Source organism: Haliotis asinina, chromosome 6 (assembly GCF_037392515.1).
Source record: "Haliotis asinina isolate JCU_RB_2024 chromosome 6, JCU_Hal_asi_v2, whole genome shotgun sequence".
In the NCBI taxonomy this organism is placed as follows: Eukaryota; Metazoa; Mollusca; class Gastropoda; order Lepetellida; family Haliotidae; genus Haliotis; species Haliotis asinina.
The window spans coordinates 60,619,577-60,642,391 of NC_090285.1; the positions used below are offsets into that span (position 1 = coordinate 60,619,577).

Here is a 22,815-nt window from a genome sequence, read left to right on the forward strand (position 1 = left end):
GGAGCTGTACATACCCGTATGAATTCACTTCATTAATCGGAGTCACAAAAATCAAATATTTATGAATAGTTTAAGAGAGTGTTTACTTGGTCCTATTTTGTTGTTTAATTACCTGATATATCCAAACTATGCAGCATCGTAACTTGCCATGGCCTCTTACGGTACTATTAGACTATAAGCAGCAGTGCTGGTGATATATCGCCCCTTTGCTTTACACAAGTGATCATTGCAATGTTTCAGCCAAATTATTTACATGACATGCTTGTTATTTTAATTTACTGATATTAAACCCAAAAAAAATCGTATTCGTTGCTTATACATTGATAAGACATTTTGTATTCGCCTCTAAGTGTAATTCTTGCTTGTATGATTGTTATAGAGACAACACAACTTTGAAGGGATAACACTAAATGAAACTGTTGAATGTATAACATAGGGAAGAGTTGAAGGGAAAGCGGCATATATACTTGCAGTCGAGGCAACAGTGTTGACACAACACTTAGTTAACAGAACACACGAATCCCTTGGTAAATGACCAGGTAGTGGTGCTTGAATAAGTGCAACAGCAACCTGCAGAAATACTTGGACTAAGTACTGTGAACCTGCAGAAATACTTGGACTAAGTAGTGTGACTATGTCTCAGTCCTTCCAGCTCGTAAGGATGATTAAGTCACACATTTAGCGCGCCAAGTGGCTGTAAGCGAATGTGTGCTCCCCCACAGTGAGTTGAGATTGACGATTTACGCAATTAGAATGTTCATCGAACATCTTTGGGGTGTTCTTGGCCGCAATGTTCGGGACAGATCTGTTCAACCCAACTATTTGGATGAACATTTCGTGGCTCTCCAGGAAGAATGGTATAGAATTCCGATTGGTACCATCCGTACACTCATTCGCAGCATGCCACGACGATGCCAAGCAGTTCTCCAGAGACATGGGGGCACACCCGATATTGATTTTCATCACTTGACATAAGCCTTTTCATCTGTGTGACCTTTTCTCTTACTGATTCAAAGATTAAAAGACAGAGCTATTTCATGCGTACCTTTAAATTTGTCCATGAGTATATTTTCAATCGTTCATGGTGTTAACATTAGAAATTCGGCATTCACTCAGACCGCACTGGTATACGTCGCCACGAAGGATGCTATACAGGCATGGTTGGGTTGTGCTTAACACGTATACACCTGCAAACATGAATATTGTTACAGGTTGCTCAATAGGTTTCATAATTTTCCCCGATTTTCTACAGGAAACAGCTTTTTTTACATATCTTTATTAACTATTTATATTTTGTATTCTTGGTCTGCCCTGCGTTACTTATAGAAAATGTCTTGTTTTAGGGGGTTTGTTCGGTTGCATTTTTTTTCTCCGTTTGTAATATACTTGGATCCTGAAACAAGAAGGTATGTGCCCATGGTACCAATATTATTAATACTTCGTGTGTTTTAAGAATGAACATTCATCCGAAAAGAACAGTGTAAATCCAACAGTTTGACTTAACTCAACCGCCAGACTTAATTGCACTTTATTCTGACCTGAACTTTATCATTATCTCGAGAAATAATTACAAATCTAATGTAGTCCCTGTCCGTATTGTGGTTGTCGGTTCTTTCTCTCGAAGATATATTGTTAACAGTGTTCAATCCAATAATTTTAACGCATTTTTTTGCAAAATAGGTTTAATCAGGGATACTCTACAATATATAGGCTCCCTGGTTTAATAGAAGAACGAAAAGATGTTAGGCTATCAAAGCAAAATGAATGGTACATTCAATTAATAAGGTCTTCAATTAATACAATATACAGTGCGAATAGTAGCTAACAATAGTTTTGGGCAATGTTGCCTCCACTGTTGCAATCATCACCAGAACATCTCATATGGCTACTACAGATTTGGAAGCCCTCCCGACCCCGTACCCTACAGGCCTTCCAAATGCTCTGCATATACCAGAGATAATCTACAACATAGTCTCCCTGATATGTACATGTATGTGGTTCCTTTAATCACACACTTTTAAACAGGTCTCACACAAAGAACATGGCATAATATCCCCATTTCAGTTTACATCAGGTTTCTGCTTCGTTTTCCACTTCCTTAAATGTATCTGTTGTTGTTTATATGAAGTGTATATATCGGTATATGTTGGACGAGATAATTCTAGAATATTCACGGGTAAACTCTTAGCCAATCAGAATGCAGGAAAGCTTTTACTGCATGTGACATGACTTCCGACTTATAACTTCCTGAATAGAGGTTGAGTCCTTGCTACAGCATGTCGCAGATAAATTACAGCAAATGGGATCACATTGAGGTTCGTATCTTGCTACATATATAATCTATGCATTCCATTTTGAGAGAAAACTGTTTAGCCGGATCTGGAGGGCTGTGATAACCTGGACGCTCATAGATATCGGAAATACGTCCCGTTTTCGATCGCTGAAACTCTTTGGCATTGTGACAATTTGTGTCAGATCAATTGAAGAAAATGCTTCAAAAGTGACAGGTCCCCAACAAAGTGATTAGAAAGACACACCCCCTACTTGTCTTTCTCAGTGAAGAAATGATATGTCAAAGCAACTCATGTGTCAGAACTGCGAAATGTTCTGTACGCTTTTACCATGTTTATTGTCTGACAGCACAGGGGCCTGTAAGGCAAAAACGCTTATCAAGTTTCAGTGCATATACTGGCAACTGAAGATGCAAAGAATCCGCTATATCCACTGATATATGTCACCAAATTAGTTAAACGAAACCGATAATAGGTCAGTCGTTAAATTATTATTTATTCATGTAATTCAGCGATGATTCGGTGAAAGATCAAAAGCCAACAGACGATAATCTGCACACTTTGCGTTGCATCACAATGTATTGGCGTCACTGACTGATGTCACAATGCATGTCAGTTGTCATCACCTCATACAACCTCCTACAGTAAACTACTTCTTTGCGTCAACACATGCCGAAAAAATAGAGGCCCAGTATGATGATTGTGAATATTTTGTCAGACAAAAGATCGATCAAATGATCAAACTAATGTTAGACAGAAATAATCAACTTTACAACTTGCAGAATACAAGGTTCATTCATGGGAATTTGTTCAGAACAAATGATTAAAGCATGGCATTCGATATCAAGAAACCCCTTCATTCATGGCACTCTGGGATTTTAATTGCTCTGCAAAGTGTTTGCATCCAATCGAGTTTGTTCCACGGTGATTGCATGAATTAGGGGTAAGTGCTTCAGTTAGGAGCTCACCATCTTGCGTACAACAGACAATAGGCCGTCTCGCGTACACATTACATCTTGGACTGATCAAGTTTCTTGGTTTGCATTTGTGTCACTCAGCTAACACCACTGATGGAAACTTAACATTTATACATTTATAACAATTTTTCACCAACATGGTAACGCTCATAATGTTTTCATTCCCACGATGCAATCGTGGAACGCGGCATGACTAGTGAACGTTATCTGGATGTACTGATCTAAACTTGCGTTAGTTGTAGAAGTGCGATGTTCATATTGCCAGTGTTTGAAATAGTGTCTGCCCGGAGGACCACTGCTTGCTAGTTTCATGGTGGGCTTACAACTTTAGTTTATAGCCGTCCATGTGCACCAATAGATTGTATATGTTTGACCATGTCATTGACCACAGGAAATATTTCGAAACTTTAGTAACAGTTAGATGATGTCTGTATAATTCATGATCAATCAAACTGTAACTTCCACAGATCAACCTACACATTTATCTTACGCTAAATGTGACTGGTCTAGAGAATGCTTTCAGCCAATGAATAATGTCATTATTTTCTGCTTTTCTGATTCAAATGGCAGTGACACTAAATGAATTAACAGTGACCACCAATTCATGGGTTTATTAAATATGCTTTTGCACATGTTTAAGTTTTTCTCACTACAAGTAATTTGGTAACTACTAGTACTTTCTTATAACGCCACATCTCAGTTTTTTCTGGTCATGTTTGTCTTAACATAGAGAGTCAGACAGGCTAAAGGAACTGTGTGCCAGCCCTGTGTAAGCGTCCTCATGCTTTAGCTATAAGTATAACAGTTCAGGGTGAAAGTGTGCTTTAATACACTATATGTGGTGGTAGAGCGAACTGTATTTTTTAAATATATCCAGTTAAACAATAAGAAAACAAATATCTTGACATTTTGTGACCACTTTGACTGCGTTAATTCATGTCCATGATCAGTGATCTCATTATTGCCAAATTCATACATAAGGGTGTAGATATATTCCATATTGCATTTTGGTAAATATAACCCAAATTTAAGGAAAGACACTATTGTATTTTGCTAAAAATTATGAATAATTTAATTCTAGTCATTGTAAATAACAAACTCATTCATGATAGGAATACAGTTCACTTCAATGAATATGCGAGTGAATTATAACAGCCATACTTGTCACAGACAGGTTGTTACTATTAGCACTATGTCAAATAAGTCCTTTTATGTAGTATAAGACCCCAATAGTGACAATATATTTAACATGATGACAGTTTTTTGCATTAAAAGCCCCAGTGTCCAAGAGTACTTTTGAAAAAGCAAGTAACATAATATCTGTTGCAGTTATATAATTTTGCCACCCTGGGAACGTAATATGGAGCTATGTTGATCTTTACGCTTGTCATTGGTAATGATCATTTTTATTGTATTGTTTTGACACTTACTATGTTTAAGATCTCTGATGACGAAGACGACACTCACCCAAATATTGACACTGCTAGTTTGCATCGATGGCGCCACCAAGCCAGATTGGACAGGATGGAACAACAGCGGAAAAAGAAAGATGACTTGGCTAAGGATCGTGACAGGTGAATTTACGTCATATGAAGTAGCATGAACACTCTCTTGCTCTATGGGCAGTATTTAGTGACTCATTAAATCATATAGTCAGCCTAAAATTTATATGTTGATGGAAGTTCACAACTAGTTGTCACTGATAAATTTCTGACAGGAAGGAAACAGAAAATGTTGTCATATTTGTTCAAGTCGGACTTTTTGCAAATACTACATGATGTGATGTCCTTTTAGACTTTAGCTAGGTTTAATTATTTGGCAGGAATCCATTTACGTTTCCTTTAACTAATACCTGCCTCCATGCAGCCTGCCTACTGTACCCGTGTAATCATATTTATGAAGATGTTATGTAAATGCTATGGTCAGGTGTTTAGTATTGCAAATGCTATGGTAAGAAAATTTGATGCTATTAAAAATCCCTATGCCCAAACTTGAATATTTAAGCCTCACACTTTTTATCCTCTGTTTGGAATGCATTCATGTTTTTCAATTCGGTCTCAATATCACTTCATAACTATAATTTATGTATAAACTATCTATATTCGTTCAAATGTTATTAAGTATGAATATGATTCAGAATATTTATTCTTTATTCATCTTTGAAAACATATGTTGTACTCTCTCAGTCAACATGGTCAATTTAGAATTGCACATTATTTGTAATTGCAATTGCTTGCTGCTTGTTTACATGCAGCTGCCATTCTGCAAGTCAGTATAAACAAGTTGTTATGGATCATTTGATGGGCAGAATCACTGATTGACTTTGATGTAAATACCATGATGCATTGGTATTATAAGTTGATAAAATATGTGACATATCTGGGACTATTAGCACATATGTTGTGTTGGGGAAATAATGTTCGTTTCACACCCATGGGTAGTGTAGGTTTTCCTTTAAGTATTAAAGTGAAGGTTGAAGGACACTTGAACATCAAATGACATCTGAATACCACGTCACAAAGTGTAGGTTTTTGCAAGGTAAAGTTCATTCTAATGTCAGTGCTTGATCCTTCATCAAAGCCCCTTAGATATGGTGTCTCTTTGTATGTCATTAGAGTTATGAACATTGTTTACTCTGAATTTTTGTTATTTTTTGCAGACATCAACAGAAACTAGCTGAAATGAAACACAAGCTGAAAGAGGCAGAGGAGGTACAATATTTTGGCTTATTGCTAAGAGCAGCATAATACCCAAGTCTTTGACTTAAAATCAAATGCCAAATTCACCTAAACTATGTTTGACTGCATATGATTGTGTTGGTGGGTTAAGCCTAGGACTAATTCATAAGCGCCAGAGATCTGCATCATTTCAGTTATTCCTCATATGTTAAGTTGATATTCCAAGAGGATGTCTTTTTTTGAATTTGCCAGATACTGGCAGAGGAGGTACAATATTTTGGCTTATTGCTAAGAGCAGCATAATACCCAAGTCTTTGACTTAAAATCAAATGCCAAATTCACCTAAACTATGTTTGACTGCATATGATTGTGTTGGTGGGTTAAGCCTAGGACTAATTCATAAGCGCCAGAGATCTGCATCATTTCAGTTATTCCTCATATGTTAAGTTGATATTCCAAGAGGATGTCTTTTTTTGAATTTGCCAGATACTGGCAATTCCTCGACTTGACCTCTTTGCAGCCTGACAGAATACTCATCATGCTTAGGTGCTCCAGAAGCTGGAGGTTTGACTGATTTTGATTGTGTCATTGCTGTTCACAACCCAGTTGGAGCTACTCGAAAGGAAAGGCTTTCCAGCAAAGGCAGACTCTTAAGACTCTTATTGTTTACATTGAAGTCCCCTGAAGTGTTGTGTCTATGCATAGGGCATCTTCATGGATCTTTAACAGGCAAAGGCCACACAGGAAGAGTGGCACAGACATTCAAAGTCACTTATAAAACAACTCGCCCAGAGTATAGGACACACTTGTAGAAAGGTCCATAAGGAATGTGTTGATTTGTGAGGTTTTATTAGTTTCACACAGCATGAAGAAGACTTAACAAAAGTGGAAATTCCCAAAAGTCTCTAAAATTTATGAAAGTAGATCAGAAATTCTGATCAGACATATTACAATGGTGTGTGTTAAATGTGTTCTTCAGCAGGCATCAGCTGATATGGAGAAGCTGAAGATAGAAGTGTCTGAGTTGGAGAAGCAAGAGAAAGACTTTAAAACGAAAGAAGAGGAGCTCTTGAGGGAAGAAAGGGTATGATGAAATACTTGGACGTAGACCCTCTGCTGGGACAAACATAGGTTGAGTTGGGACAGATATAGGCCTAATGTTGGCTGTTAGATGTGACAGATGTAGGCCATATGTAGACTGTTGAATGGGACAGATGCAGACTGTGAGATGGGACATTTGTAGCTTGTGTGTTGGGTTAGATGTAGCCTGTGTGTTGGGACATATGTAAGCTGTTAGATTGGGCAGGTGTAGGCCAAATGTAGGCTGTGGGATGGGACAGGTGTAGACCGGATTCAGGATGTTAGATGGGACAGATGTAGGCTGTGGGATGGGATAGATGTTGACCAGATGTAGGCTGTTGGATGGGGCAGATGTAGGCTGTGTGTAGGGACAGATGTTGACCAGATGTAGGCTTTTGGATGGGGTAGATGTTGTCTGTGTGTTGGGACAGATGTAGGCTGTGAAATGGGACAGAAGTAGCATGTGTGTTAGGATATATGTAGGCTGTGAGGTGGGACGGATGTAGGCCAGATGTTGGCTGTATTGTGGTACAGATGTAGCCTGTGAGTTGGGACAGATGTAGGCTGTGAAATGGGACATATGTGGATGGGGCAGATGTAGCCTGTGTGGTGGGGCAGGTGTAGGCTGTGGGATGGGACAGTTTGTCTGAGGATAACGTTGTGTTTTTTTCATTCTATTTTCACAGGAAGTTTGATGTTTCACATTCTTCATTTCAGCTAACTCCCCTAAACATCGACACAATATGCCATGATGGAATGTCCAAAACAGTAAGTACCTTTCACATCTTTCAACAAGATCTTCTCTCCTGTATGTCAAATACAATGATATATGTTGGTGAGGCAAGTGATATAACTGATATATCATGATACATTGTTGCCCTCTGCAGGTGATCAACAAACCAAAGCCACCTCCAGCTCCACTCACTGATGAAGAGAAAGCCAAGAAACAGGTAGGTTAATGGAACTTGGACATGCTTAATTCAGAATATTTCTGTTACAACTTTAATGAATAATATGTTGATTTGTCAGTTAGTGGTTTCAAGTCTCTTTAGCTATCTTTAACTATCACTGGTTTGATACTGATATAATGTGATAACAGCATTAACTAAAGAGACAATAATGCTAACAATTCATTTTTTCTAAGTCATTTTCAGTGGTCAATAATAAATAATTTTATCAACAAATACAGGTTATAAAATGCAGATTTTGGGTATCAACAGTATTTCAAAGAATGGCAGAACAATATATTCGGGAATCTAATTTGAAATTGACTGAGAGAGTAATTTTCATGGGGGATATCATAAAATGTTTACTTTTTTCAGCTGACATACTTTTGTCACATTGTGCAGTTTTAAGTACTGTTACATTTTCCGATAATTCAGATTTAAGTAATGGAAGTAAAACACATTCTTATTCTTTGAGATATCAGCTTTGAAAAAGTGTCTTACAAGTCCAGGCATGTGATACATTTTCTTCCTTATTCTGTTATCAATCATGCTTTAGGCGCAAACTCTGAATTGTTGATGACTGATGTCTGAAGGATTCCAAACCAACTGTGCTTGGGAGGCAATTAAGGAAAAATATTATCAGATTATTGGGCCACAGTTTTTAACACTCTACAAAATCATAGCTCTACTTATCACTTTATACATCATGTTTTTGGCGAGTCGCTATTCCAAGAGAGGTAACATATTTTAGTAATGACAACTTCTTAAATGTGAAGCATCTTACCTATCTTGTTACGTATGAGCATCAAAAATGCTGTTCAAACCGTTCTTAATTGTCTCCTGCCACAACGTGGGACGGGGGACTATATATTCAGCAGCATCTGTATGTACATCATAATTCTTGTGAATGTGATATCTCATGGACTGTTGTACACAATGTCTTCAAATTTGGTGACATCTTATATTAGGGGATTATGCAGACACCAGTTGAATTTGGTGAGCTTTGCTTTATTTTTAAGGTCACCATGACACATTGTCCACTTATTGAACTCTTATTAACATGGTATCTCATGAACTGTTGTACCCAGTGTCTTCAAATTTTGATGACAGCCTAATTTGGGGAATTACACAGACACCAGATGATTTGGGAGACTGTGACCTTATCTTCAAGGTCATCACAGAACTTAACCATGTTTCGAACTATTGTAAATACAATATCTCATGGACTGTTGTACCCAATGTCTTAAAATTTGGTGACAGCTTACATTAGGGGTTTGCACCTTTTAAGATTATGCTCCTTTTGATTTGGATGACCTTGACCCTATGTTCAAGCCATCACAACATTTTGACCATTGTTCAAACTTATGTAAACACAATATCTCATTAAACATTGCATCCAAGTACTTCAATAATGTCAACAGTTTACATTGGGTGATTATGCAGACACATGTCAGGGACCTTGTATGTGACGAAAAAATTCAATGGAGTAAATATGTTATGAATATTTCAGTCTTCTTTAGTGTCAAGGGACATGGCCATATTAATGGTAAACACTTGTTCCAGATGGAATTTTAGAGCTATTTGTCTCTGATTTTTGGCCAGATATCTGTGTCAATCTGGATAAATCCATAAAATATTACTTAGACATAGAACTTTGTGGTAGTAAGTGCAAACAGTATCATGATGTGATTATGTGTTACTACTTCCAGAAAGCATTCTCTAACAAATACAAAGAAAAGATCAAGAAGTATGGGATGCTGAAACGCTATGAGGACAGCCAGGAGTTCCTGACAGCAACACCAGAACTAGTCTGTGACGAAACTGCCAACTACCTGGTGCTGTGGTGTGTGGACCTCGAAATCGAAGAGGTCAGTAATCTCTACATCGTGACATGGCAGACATCATTCATCATGAAGAAATTTGATAGTATATAAATGATCACTTTTAATCTGTTGTCTGAAAAATCCTTACAATTTTAATCTTTTTGTTGTCTGAAAAATCCTCATTCATTTGCATTTCAGAAACATGAGCTAATGTCCCATGTAGCTCACCAAGTGATTGTCATGCAGTTTATCCTAGAGCTGGCCAAGTCACTGGACTGTGACCCCCGCAGCTGTGTCCGGGCCTTCTTCTCCAGGTAGGTCACACAACTCACAGTCAGGGTCATTTTTTACGAATTGGAAGGGTCAGTTGCACACATAACCAGGGTCAAACACACCCAGGTTCAAACAGACCCAGGTTCAAACAGACCCAGGGTCGTGGACAGCGTCATATGTAGTTTGTATTAGCATAGTCAGAGTCAATATCATTTACAGCTTGTGTCAGTTATTAGCAGCTGTTATTGTTAGGGAAAAGACAGTGATGTGTTGCTGTAGGTTTTAGAAATGTTGACATTCGCATCATACTGGCTGTTGACATGGTGTTTTAGGATCAAGCTAGGAGAGAAGCAGTACATGGATGCTTTCAATGATGAGCTGTCAGCCTTTAAGAGTCGTGTGGTTTCAAGGGCGAGGACTCGGGTAGAGGAAGCCATGAAAGAGTATGAAGAGGTACGATAACACACTCGACAGATTCCAGAATTCCAACTTTATGGTGAAAATCTGTAATCTATTCTGGATCAGCCAATTCATGAGAAATTATATCCAAATTTCAAATATCAGTGACATTTCACATGAGGAGAATTGCTAATGTGACATTATTTTGACCATGTCTAATCTGAAATAGCAAGGACTTTACCCTGACTTTTTTAATTTGGGTTTTATTTCTCCTGTACAATAACAATGTACCTGACACAAACTGTTGAAGTAACAGCATCAGTGGTATAGAAAACATAAATGTTAGTCAGAAGGGCAGTCTAAGTAAACATATCCTCAGTACTTTTCGTTACACTCAACTACTGAGTCTAACAAAACGTTTTGGGAGGTCGCGTCAGGTAACCTTTGAGATTGACCAATCAGAACACAGCTTAGCTAACCGCGAAAGTAGACATTCTCATCATACCTTTTGAACTTTTTATCATGAAAAGGTTTGTACCCGAACGATTCCGAATGCTATTTTGCGTACGCTCACTTCCGGGTGATGCACACGGTGTACATGCAACCATGACAATGGTGTGTAAACAGTCGCTGAAAATAGTGTTTTTGGCAATATTCAAGGATGGCAATATTTGCGGAAATATTAGGTAATGGTAACCATGTCAACAAAAACCCCAAAGTGTATATACTGCAGGTCAAATAACTGTGTTATGTGTGGATTTTTGTTTGTGAAGAGATTTGTGTCAGTAACCTAAATATTTTGAAAGTCCCTCCGATCCCTAAATAGTAGCTGTTGTCTGATTGGTTAAATCTATTTAAGCGTCTCACATTTGATTGGACGGTCATTGGTCACTCAAAGGTTACCTGACGCTACCTTCTACTAGGTTTTGTTAGACTCAGTGGTGAAGTGTAAAGAATTACACTGAGACTAAGTTTACTTACACTGATCAGAAGGAACAAGGCATGTTCATTTTGGCATGTAGTGTAATCTTCATTAAAGGGCAAAGTTACACATGTTTTTCAGGAGGAGCGACAGAAACGACTGGGACCTGGTGGACTTGACCCACTGGAGGTGCTGGAGACTCTGCCTGAGGTCTGTATACCTGCCTGTACACTAGGGCTGAAATGAGTACTCGTCCAAGGAGAGCTATCTCCACTCTCACTCAACGTGTAGTTGTGTCAGCCCAATCATGCTTGGGCAATCACACTCCAACATTTGGTGGTGTTTCAAGCTAACTGAAGACAAGCTTGTAAACAGAATGCTCATTGTGTGGTATAAAACTGTCATTCAAGGGTGGCACATCCTCAACTAGGAGGAACCATCTCAAGATGAAGAATTAGTCTACATTTGATATGCCCACCTTGACATCCACTCTAATGCAGACTACCCAACTGACTAGTTATCACCATTTTTAACGTTTTTTAACAATTTGCTGCATTGTTTCTAACATAAGGAAACAAATTTATCGTGATGATGGATAAACTAATCGCCAATATTTCATGTTTCTCCAATAGTGTATATTGTGCTTTCCCAGGAACTAACAAGACCAGTTATCGCTATTTCTGATTTTTTTAGGCCATTCACCAAATGTGACATAAAGTTGGCAAGAAAACTATTGTGTTTCAAACCTTGACATATTGAAGAAATGTCATGCTTGGAATTTGTTTTAAGAAGGGAAATGTTAAAGAACAAAACTTGCTGTAATTGTGAATGTTGACATGACATCCTCTGATGTGTTCAGGTGTGGTCTTCCAAGGGGTATTCACAGCTGTAACGTCCACAACATTAATTACTTACGGCGATTTTAATTCTTGTAGCCTGTAACTTTTGTGATGTGTCAATGTATGAAATACAACGAAAGTACATCATATGTCAAGCTGTCTGTGAAAGCGCTACAGCAAGGTGTTGACGATTACTGGTCGCTAGTCAGTTGGCAGTTTCAATAAAAGGAACAACACAATATTTCCGGATTTCAGATGCATTCACATTGAAATACATACATAAAGCTCTCCAAATCACCAAACATAACTGAAGGTCGAAAATTTATATATGTTTGTAATGACTTAAATTTTTTCCCATCCTTACTTGAATTCCAGATTACTGTAGAACTGCAGAACTTGAATATTCGAAGTAGATAGTTGTGATAGCATATGTGCTATTGTTTATTCACTCATTGTCTTTTAAGCAGTGCATGCTAGAAAAAATGCCCCAAATTCACTGAAAATGGACAACAGAAATATAGTAGTAGTATTTATTAGCAACATTGTAGAAATTGGTACGAACAGTTGTTTATTTTAAGGTGTTATTTTAGGTCAAAACTCAAAGAAACATTAGATTGTGTTGATTACGTAAGGACAGGTCCATTGTCTATTTAAGAAATACAGTTGCTCAACAACCATGTCACACACATACATCCTTTCTTTTACACACAAGGATCTCCCTTCTCTCACATATCCCTTCTCTCAGACACATTGTCCTTCTCTCCAACATATTGCCCTTCTTTCAGACACATTTCCCTTCTCTCACATTCCTGTCCCTGCTCTCACATGTTCCTGCTCACTCACAAAGATACTCCCTCGCATACACACATCCCATGTCTCTCTCACACCTACACACACACACACACACACACACACACACACACACACACACACACACACACACACACACACACACACACACGTCCCTTCTCTAACACACAAGGATCTCCATTCACACATGCATCCCCCCAAATGCACACTTCCCTTCACACACACACACATCCCTTCTCTCACACACAAGGATCTCCACTTAAGCAAATTCTTTCCCTCTTTCACACATGCCTCTACAGACACCTAATCTTCCCCCCCCCCCTTATCCACATGCTGCTTGTTTCATATTCATGGGATGGCTTGTTGTACATGCTTACAGTTTTCCTTTCATTTTTTTCTTTCAGAGTTTGAAGAAATGTTTTGAATCAAAAGACATTGAATTGTTAAAGAAAACAATCCTTGAGCTCCCCAAAGAAGATGCAGAGTACCACATGAAACGGTGTGTTGACTCCGGTCTTTGGGTGCCCAATGCAGCAGACTTGCCAGAGGGCCAGAACACAGAAAATGCAGCTGAAGGCCAGAATGGAACGTCTGTGGAAGAGGAGGAAGAGGAATATTATGACACAGTCGACTGAGAGGGAGATGTAACGGCTTGTTTTATGACAGCCCTGTCAATACAAGTCTTGTCACTGTCATTGTTCTTGCATGAGGCATGGGTTTGGATGTTGTACTAAGCAGAACATGGGACTATTTCTATGCTCTCATTGTTGTACAAAGCACAAGAGAACTTTGGCTGTGTTCTCATTGTTGTGCAGAACATGAGAGAACATTCAGTGTTCTCTTTTTACAAAGCGTGAGAGAACATTTGGTGTTCTCATTGTTGTGCTGAACATGAACCTCAATTATGTAATCTTGTTTCATCAGAACAACTGGGTGTATACTGTATGCACTGTATGTATGAAATAGTCAGATAATGTACAGTACACTACATGCATGGTTTGAATACAGGTTGTTTACATGGTAAAATAAATATAGACTATAGAATTCATCAAACATTCACCTCATGAATTCATTGTTCACAGGGTAGTTTTTGAAACAAACTCCCATACAATATTTCAAGTGGGTCATTAAGGAATCAATCAATGCTCAAAGTTAATGATTATCACTACCATGTGGCACATTCATTTGGACAGAGGACATTGATTCAACTGTTAAAGATCTTTTGTTATACACAGCAGCTTGTCATTATTTTATTATAACTATTAACTATTTCTAATGTGAACACATCCGCTGCCTCTGACGGATTTACTCTTTGATTTGGGTTTACGGTAGTATGCTGCAACTGCTACAGCCACAAGTCCTCTGATTTCAGAGTGAGCGGATTTCTCCAGCCATGCTGGTTCTCTGCTTCAGAGGATTTTGGTTTCACTGTCTGAATAGGTTTCCCATTGTGTACCACCTGAAGGTCTTTCCCAGCTTTTTGGGTTACTTAGCTTGGAATTCCTGGTCTGATTGGTTTACCTGTCTGGAGGGGTTCCTCAACAAAATGGGATTCCATGTGTACCATTGTTGCTATTCCAGTAGATTCTCATATGTAGGACAAAGTATCCATATTATTTGGTACCACCCACACTATTTAAGTTTATGTATTGTTTAGCTAGCTGTTGTTATATTGTATATTCCAGTTGTGAATTACTGAAAGCATGGCGGCCATCTTTTGGTAGTCAGACTGTGATTATGTGATAACTGTTTGGGTCGTGGTCCAAAATATTGCATCCAGCATCCTTTGCTGCTGATGGGCAAACACAAATTTTAATCAGCTAGGGTAGTTGACCAGTGGCTATAGTTACTCCTTCTTGGTGCCATTGCACAGAGCAACCTTAGTGCTATGATTATGCTAGTTTGAATTAGTTATGATTGTCATAGCCCTACAGTCACCTTGCAGAAGGAAGCCACGATGTGTTTATTGTATGGATAATTGTGGTTTTACTGTATTTTTTCCATGTTCATGTTCATATGTTAATGAATTAATTTTACTTGAGATGTTCATATCATTTGCTTTCAAATACTTGACACACTTAAGGAACGCTGTGTCCATTTCACCTGTATGTGCTTGTAGTTTTGCTGTTTGTGTAACATAATTGTACATAGCAGGTTGTAAGTTCCCCAAAAAACTTCCCCAATGTAAAATGTTCAGTGAAACTGTATCAAAGATAGACTGAATGCTAAATACTACTTGTGCTTTAATACTGGATGGTCACATTGTGTTTCTGCTTCAGTTTCTTTGTATGATGATTTGTGAGAAACTTCAAAAGAGAAACTGATTCAACAAATATACCATCTTGGTGTATGATGATTTGATGATTCTGGTGTTGAGCTAATGCTTTTGAAATCTTACATATCTAAATCTATTCCTTTGTTTGTATTTATATGAAATAAATGATGTCCAACAAAAGCTGTTGCTTCACCTCTGCAAAAGGCCTCAAATATGACACGTACTTAGGTAAGAATTACTTCTGAGTAAGAGTGAAATTGTACACTACTAGTGGGTTAGTCTAGTGGTTTAATCATTCTCTCGTCACGTCAGCGAACCAAGTTCAATTGCCCACATGGGTACAATATGTGAAGCTCGTTGATATTCCTTGAATATTGCTAAAAGTGACATAACACCATATTCCCTCAATCCCTCCCTTCCTCACTCCCTCCTAACTGTAAATGACAGTGATCTCTATATGATCTAATGGGGACCAGAAATGTTGACATCATGACAGTCTATCCCAACAGATTGGTCAAAACGGCATGCAATCGATGACTTCATTGAGTCTGACCACCCAGTCCATTCTTTTTTCGTATTTCCAAGCACAGTTTCTTGCCTAAAATGCCCATGAGCTATAGAGAGCCGCCCTGTGAATGTAAAGCCGCTGGTTGCATGCCAGGCCGCAAAAATACCAAAAGACGGACTGGTGGCCCAGAGTCGGTAGAATGTGGCTGAGTGGGTTATCCATGGGTAACCATGGCATGGTATCTCAGTGGGCTAGGACTAAAAACAGCTGAAGTCAGGGCTAGTAAAAGCACCCTCACGGACATATGCATGGACGTCAGCACGTCGTCATATGAGCGAAATATTTTCAAGTGGGAGGTTATACCATTACACCTCACCTCATCTCACCTCGCCTATGAGGCACGTTAAAAGGTGTGTTGTGGACCCTGTACACTATCAACCAAGTCATTGGCCAGGCCGGCAGATTACTGCAGTCATTTGGTTGCACAAACAACAGAGTGCATGGATCTGTCCTGAATAAGAATCGTATATACGATCTGGATCAAACAAACTATATCCTGCAGAGGAAACAATTGTATCATACAAGGTATCAAGGTTAGATTCATGCTGTATTGAACTGTGACTTTGAGTGATTTCAAAGTTGGATTACGTACTCAAAATCACCTTATTACCCTTCAAGATGTTAGGGTTCGCCTCAAACTCGGGGGGAATGGGGTTACAATTTGTCCAAAGCAACCTGTTGTGCTTGTTAGAGGCAACCAAACGATTCTCTTTTTGGTATTAAAACTTGTTACTTTTCTTGTAACTAACATTAAACTATAGTTTCCTGGAAGTAATGTTATTTAAAACACCTTTGCTGATCAAATATATATATATATATATATATAAACATAATTATAGGCATATTCACATTATTTCATATGGTTGGGAAACCAGATGTAATCAACTCCTACTTATGCTGCATTGTATGCAGTATGTATCAAAGAAGACGTGTTTGCAGAAAAAGGCGAAGGGAAAGGGTCTTACCAGACGTGCATATAACTGTACTTACAGGGTAAAGGTAACTGTGCATAACTTTGCATAAAACAAAAGATATTTGAACGGTCATAAAAGTAACCCAAAATATACACGTAAAGCACTTTGCATGACATTTAACGTCACATATTACGCGTGTACTTTGTGGACAACGAACTAACTTTTTGCATACTTTTTGACACACAAAGTTAACACACCTGATTTTGAAAATTGAAGAACGGCTGACTATTTCCCAGCCTTTGAATGTTGTGGAAAACACATTAGTTTGTACCTAAACTGCGCTTTCATGCCTCGGTTTGCAGAAATCCAACGTCCAGAAGGATGCTTGAGACTGGAGCGGCTCAGAATGAAGTGGTCATTCATACTGGTGTCCATCGATATACGATATTCATCTGTATGGAGGCTTTTTAACATAATAGGAACACGAGATTTGTCCTGGGGCGACTGTTTTCGAGTGACGTCACGTCACGTTAGCAGGACAACCACACTCGACTGACCCATTTAAGGAATCGAATCCAGATTGACAGTTTGACCATTCCTCGCTAACGTCCGGTCAGCTCCAGACCGTTCAGTCAGAAAATGCCCGTGTACATGTTGCTCGTGTTGTGACAGATTTCCTGAGACAGCAGAACATTCCGATACTGCCCTAACCAACTGTTTAGCTGGACCTGTCAAGTATCAAGCACACTTGAGCGACTTTCGCTGACTTGGGACAAGTGTTGGTTCAGACACGAAACAATATTCCCATCGTCATTTTGCACTGATATCAATATACCACGCACATTGCCAGAGCATTGTCCATGTTTTGTCAGCATTAAGTCAGCCAGCATATCAACCATGGAGAGGGCTTCCAACATCTTGGAGAGAAAACGGAGCAGTTTTCCTCATTAATATGCCCAGGGCATAACATCAGTGCGCCCTTGATATTTCACTAATTACGTGTGCAGGTATTTTTAACAATACTGGCGATGTAAGCTTGGCCTTGCGTTGTCGTACTGCAATAGGGCTCTTCTTGGCTGGCTGTTTTCGAATAAAGGGCACCACTAAAGGTCTCAACACTTCATCTATGTATCGCTAATGGTAGACTGGCAAGGTTCCTGCTGGATGACGTTATGAAGTTCCATAACGGTCAAACCGATCGCCCTGTCTACGAAGATTTCTGACATCTGCATTGTCATCGAGACCATATGTGTGTGTCTGTGTCTCTGTGTGTGTGTCTCTGTGTGTGTGTGTGTGTCTCTGTGTGTGTGTGTGTGTGTGTGTGTGTGTCTCTCTCTCTCTCTCTCTCTCTCTGTGTGTGTGTGTGTGTGTGTGTGTGTGTGTGTGTTTAAAGGCAAGGTATATATTGTGTGTAATGTCAGGAGCACTGCCCCTATTGAATCAGGAATTAGTCTCTGGCAGGCTGGTGAGGGTTATAGGTAGATGCAATTGATGTTTTCCATGGGCAGTTGCATTCCTTGTATAGTTTTCATCACAGCTATAAAAATGTTGACAATCTTGAGGAACTATGTTGACATATAAAAAAGTAATATATCGCGAACAGACGCTAAAATGGGAAAGAATGAATATGATGACGTTATACCCAGTCATAACTTTGGCTTGAATATAGTGTCACCCGCTAGATAATATGAACAATAACCCACATGGTATTATTATACACAGCCAACCAAACTCTAAACAATTGAGCAAACGTTCTTGATTTATTCATCTTTCTATTCATCTTCAGATTGTCTTGAAAGAGAGACATTCAGTTCGTGTCCTGGGAGTGATGTCCCTATCCCAGAGCTTCATTTATCCTACACAGCAACTGAAGGGAGAAACAAACATTAGGACAAATCAATGTAGTGCTTTCCGACAACAGCAAGGAGCGGTCGGGTATTCTAGCAGTTTATATGTTCACTCGTCACGCCAAAGACCCAGGTTCGATTCCCCATATGGACACACTTCTGGTGTCCCACGGCCTGATATTGTTGGAATATTGCTAAAGCTGGCTTAAAACTAAACTCACCCCAACAAGAGCACAGTAACATGCATTTGACGAAATGGAAGACAAATACACAATAAGAACCACAACAAACTTGGTCAAACGATTTCTTTTAAGGGGCCACGGGTCTCGACTTGTGACCAGTGGGGTTCTGACGTTACATTTGTCCTCATTATGACCTTAGTTTCAACCTTTCTTGACATTATTCTCTAGCATATGATAAAAGCTAACTATTGTTCAAAGGGTCTTGAGTCAGCATCAGTATTTGTCACACTGTTTTGCCTACGAGATGCAGGATATGTACTTACGGTAGTGCAAGGTTTTGCTGAAAGATACGAAAGACGAATGTTTAGTTGGCCCGTATAACTCTTGAAGGATATATTCCTTACATGAGTCTTAAGCAACAATCAACCAATAAATTCATTAAATAATTATACACAATCGTCTCCCCTGGAAACTGTAAATCAACTACCGTTGAAGGAACATTCCTAGTTACATCTTGGACAGATATGGTATGTTGTAGTTCATGCTGGTCTGTCTTAAAAGTCAGTGAAGCCATTTTGGCGTGAGAAATGTGGTGTTCAGCATTGTTGGACATGGTAAGACCTGATAATCATGGGTTCAGATAAACCATTCTCTGTGTAAGCTCGATACAAATCACCATTTTGTGGAAATGGAATGCTAAACTATACTCCATCAATCACTCATCACAATTGAAGCGTAACGTACATGTCCTGCAGGTGCACGTCTTGCAACCTCGACTGTCTGGCTGGAAGCCGTAGTTACATGTGAGTGAACCGCAGTCAATGGGATCGCAGTGGACTGGAAAGGTCAAGAAAAGGGTCTTTTACACTCTTTAGCACAAGGTAAATAAAGGCTTGTGGTGATCTAACGTATGTCATATTTTGTGAAGTCTTGGTGTTCGAGTGGGTTAGATCGATCCCTTTGAGTGCTGGCGATTAGGTGCCTGCCACTGAGAGTATGGGCTGTTAGGTTAGAATTAATACCTCAATGAGAAGGCGTGCGTAACTTCAAATATGACACAAGAACCTGCCAAATCTGGACAAATACATAACCCAATACAACACATAAATCTACCAGAGTAAAAAGTACTAGAGTGTGAACACAAGTACCCTTCTCAACACATGCACCTACCTGTTACGTCACATGTACCACCCATCTCAATACATGCACCTACCCGTCTGGACATATGTACCACCTATCTAAACACATGTACTTACCTGTCTGGACACACGTACCACCCATCTCAACACATGCACCTGCCTCTTGGGCACATGTACCACTCACCTCAACACATGTACCTGCCTGTCTGGGCACATGTACTACCCATCTCAACACATGTGCCTACCTATTTGGACACATGCAGCACCCATCTAAACACATGTGCCTACCTATCTAGACACATGTAGCAGCTATCTAAACACATGAACCTACCTGTCTGGATACATGTACCATCCATCTCAACACATGAACCTACCTGTCTGGATACATGTACCATCCATCTCAACACATGAACCTACCTGTCTGGATACATGTACCATCCATCTCAACACATGAACCTACCTGTCTGGATACATGTACCATCCATCTCAACACATGAACCTACCTGTCTGGATACATGTACCATCCATCTCAACACATGAACCTACCTGTCTGGACAGATGTACCATCCATCTCAACACATGAACCTACCTGTCTGGATACATGTACCATCCATCTCAACACATGAACCTACCTGTCTGGATACATGTACCATCCATCTCAACACATGAACCTACCTGTCTGGATACATGCACCATCCATGTCAACACATGAACCTACCTGTCTGGATACATGTACCATCCATCTCAACACATGAACCTACCTGTCTGGATACATGTACCATCCATCTCAACACATGAACCTACCTGTCTGGATTCATGTACCATCCATCTCAACACATGAACCTACCTGTCTGGATACATGTACCATCCATCTCAACACATGAACCTACCTGTCTGGACAGATGTACCATCCATCTCAACACATGAACCTACCTGTCTGGATACATGTACCATCCATCTCAACACATGAACCTACCTGTCTGGACAGATGTACCATCCATCTCAACACATGAACCTACCTGTCTGGACAGATGTACCATCCATCTCAACACATGAACCTACCTGTCTGGATACATGTACCATCCATCTCAACACATGAACCTACCTGTCTGGATACATGTACCATCCATCTCAACACATGAGCCTACCTGTCTGGATACATGTACCATCCATCTCAACACATGAACCTACCTGTCTGGATACATGCACCATCCATCTCAACACATGAACCTACCTGTCTGGACACATGTACCATCCATCTCAACACATGTACCTACCTGTCTGGACACATGTACCATCCATCTCAATACATGCAGATTCTGTCTGGAAGTATCTGAATTACGTACCGATTGTCACACAGCGGGCGCCGCACGTATGAGGACAGCACCTCTGCCCTGCCCCACAAGTCCCATCCCCGTAGCACCTGGGCATGTAGGCACACGCATATATCGTTCCCGGTGGATCAGTCGGACACACATCTGGAATGAACAGTATTGATGACTCATACACGAGATGATTGTGTTGTACCCCTAACACGTTGAGAAACAGTCGTACTATTATTTCAAAGTGAGCAACCTTGCTAGGTGATGACTGAAATCACGAGAGCAGCAACAAATTGGATATTGAGGCGTATCGTATTCTTCGTGTGTTGTGATTGATGGACTTGCTCTACAAGCGAATTGCGGGTTATATGTTTCTTCTCTCGTCATGGGTACACTAGGAACAGTGCTAAAATCCTTGTTTTCTCATGTATCCATACGGTTCTGGCAAATTCTGACGTAACCTTCAGAACACTGCAGCATGTAGATACAAATTAACACCGTTACATTTAGAGAACTAGTCTCGACTAAACTTGCAGTCTAGTCACGAATGAATTACCCACTGTCAGCTCAAGTTGTTATTCAGATCGATTTTCTAATACATTTTCACCATGATATCATGAAAGCAAAGTTTTAATCCATTATGAAAAGAAAGCAGTGGCTGAATTCAACGACACTCGATCTGCTCATTTCCTTTCCAACATGCATTTTGCCAATACCCACCCACTGTCGCATTATACAAGCACTGGACGTGGTGAATGGCCAACTCTTCTAATCAACAAGATTCCACAAAAACAGTTACGGGATGTTTTTCTACTGAAAACAGACCGAAAAGGTCTGGCAATTCCTGCTTCATGCGTTGTCATCGTACAAATCTTGCTTTGAATTAAAAGCTGGCGATATGGATGGACATTGAAGAACAGGAATAGTGAGAACACGAACAAGAACAGTAGTTAGGTATTGTAGTGTTGAAAACGAACGTGACACTGGTATATGAATGGACCAAGTAATTAAGTAATAATCAATTCAGCGTTGCAAACTTCCGCCTGTCCGACCGCCAGGGGCGGTCTGTTTTGCGAACGGACGGGAATTTTAAATAGTTGCACGCACGATGCTCTTGGACGAATCTGGACTGGCAACTTTCCCACCGGTCTTTTGAGAGTTACCAGACCAGTAGTCTGACGGAAACTTTGGTCAGTTTACAACGCTGATCAACGCAAAACAATAGTGAAATATATGCAGTTCGAGCTATTGAACTGATATTGCACGAATTATTTAGCAAGTATTCATTTTTCTATCCAAGTGTGCCTATGTTCACATAACATTCTTAATGACTTCATTCATTTCATTTGTAATAGGTATGTGGCAGAGAGGACAGGGTGTATGCGTTATTGTACCAAAAACTTGTGCAGTTCCAACTATGTCGACAATGTTACATATACATTTTTGTTATCTTATTAGCAGTCCATTTTTTACCTTAACAAAATAATTTAAGAAATTCAGAGGGAGACTATGAAACAGTGAGTACTGAG

The 22,815-nt window shown here is 39.5% G+C and overlaps 1 protein-coding gene across 1 annotated transcript; it reads left to right on the forward strand.

Moving 5' to 3' along the window:
- The first annotated feature begins 2,209 nt into the window (after nt 1-2,209).
- On the forward strand, nt 2,210-15,494 carry LOC137286564 (hsp90 co-chaperone Cdc37-like). Its single transcript, XM_067818491.1, has 11 exons — nt 2,210-2,315; nt 4,709-4,842; nt 5,928-5,979; nt 6,926-7,030; nt 7,744-7,794; nt 7,914-7,976; nt 9,683-9,841; nt 9,995-10,110; nt 10,402-10,522; nt 11,532-11,600; nt 13,444-15,494. The coding sequence occupies exons 1-11, from the start codon at nt 2,277-2,279 to the stop codon at nt 13,672-13,674; spliced, it is 1,140 nt and encodes a 379-aa protein (XP_067674592.1). The 5' UTR covers nt 2,210-2,276; the 3' UTR covers nt 13,675-15,494.
- The last annotated feature ends 7,321 nt before the right edge of the window (nt 15,495-22,815 follow it).

Coding starts and splice junctions, on each gene's coding strand:
- LOC137286564 (XM_067818491.1), top strand. CDS start 2,277: ATGTCGCAGATAAATTACAGCAAATGGGATCACATTGAG. Junction 2,316..4,708: donor GCAAATGGGATCACATTGAG/GTTCGTATCTTG, acceptor ACTATGTTTAAG/ATCTCTGATGACGAAGACGA. Junction 10,111..10,401: donor GTCCGGGCCTTCTTCTCCAG/GTAGGTCACACA, acceptor ATGGTGTTTTAG/GATCAAGCTAGGAGAGAAGC.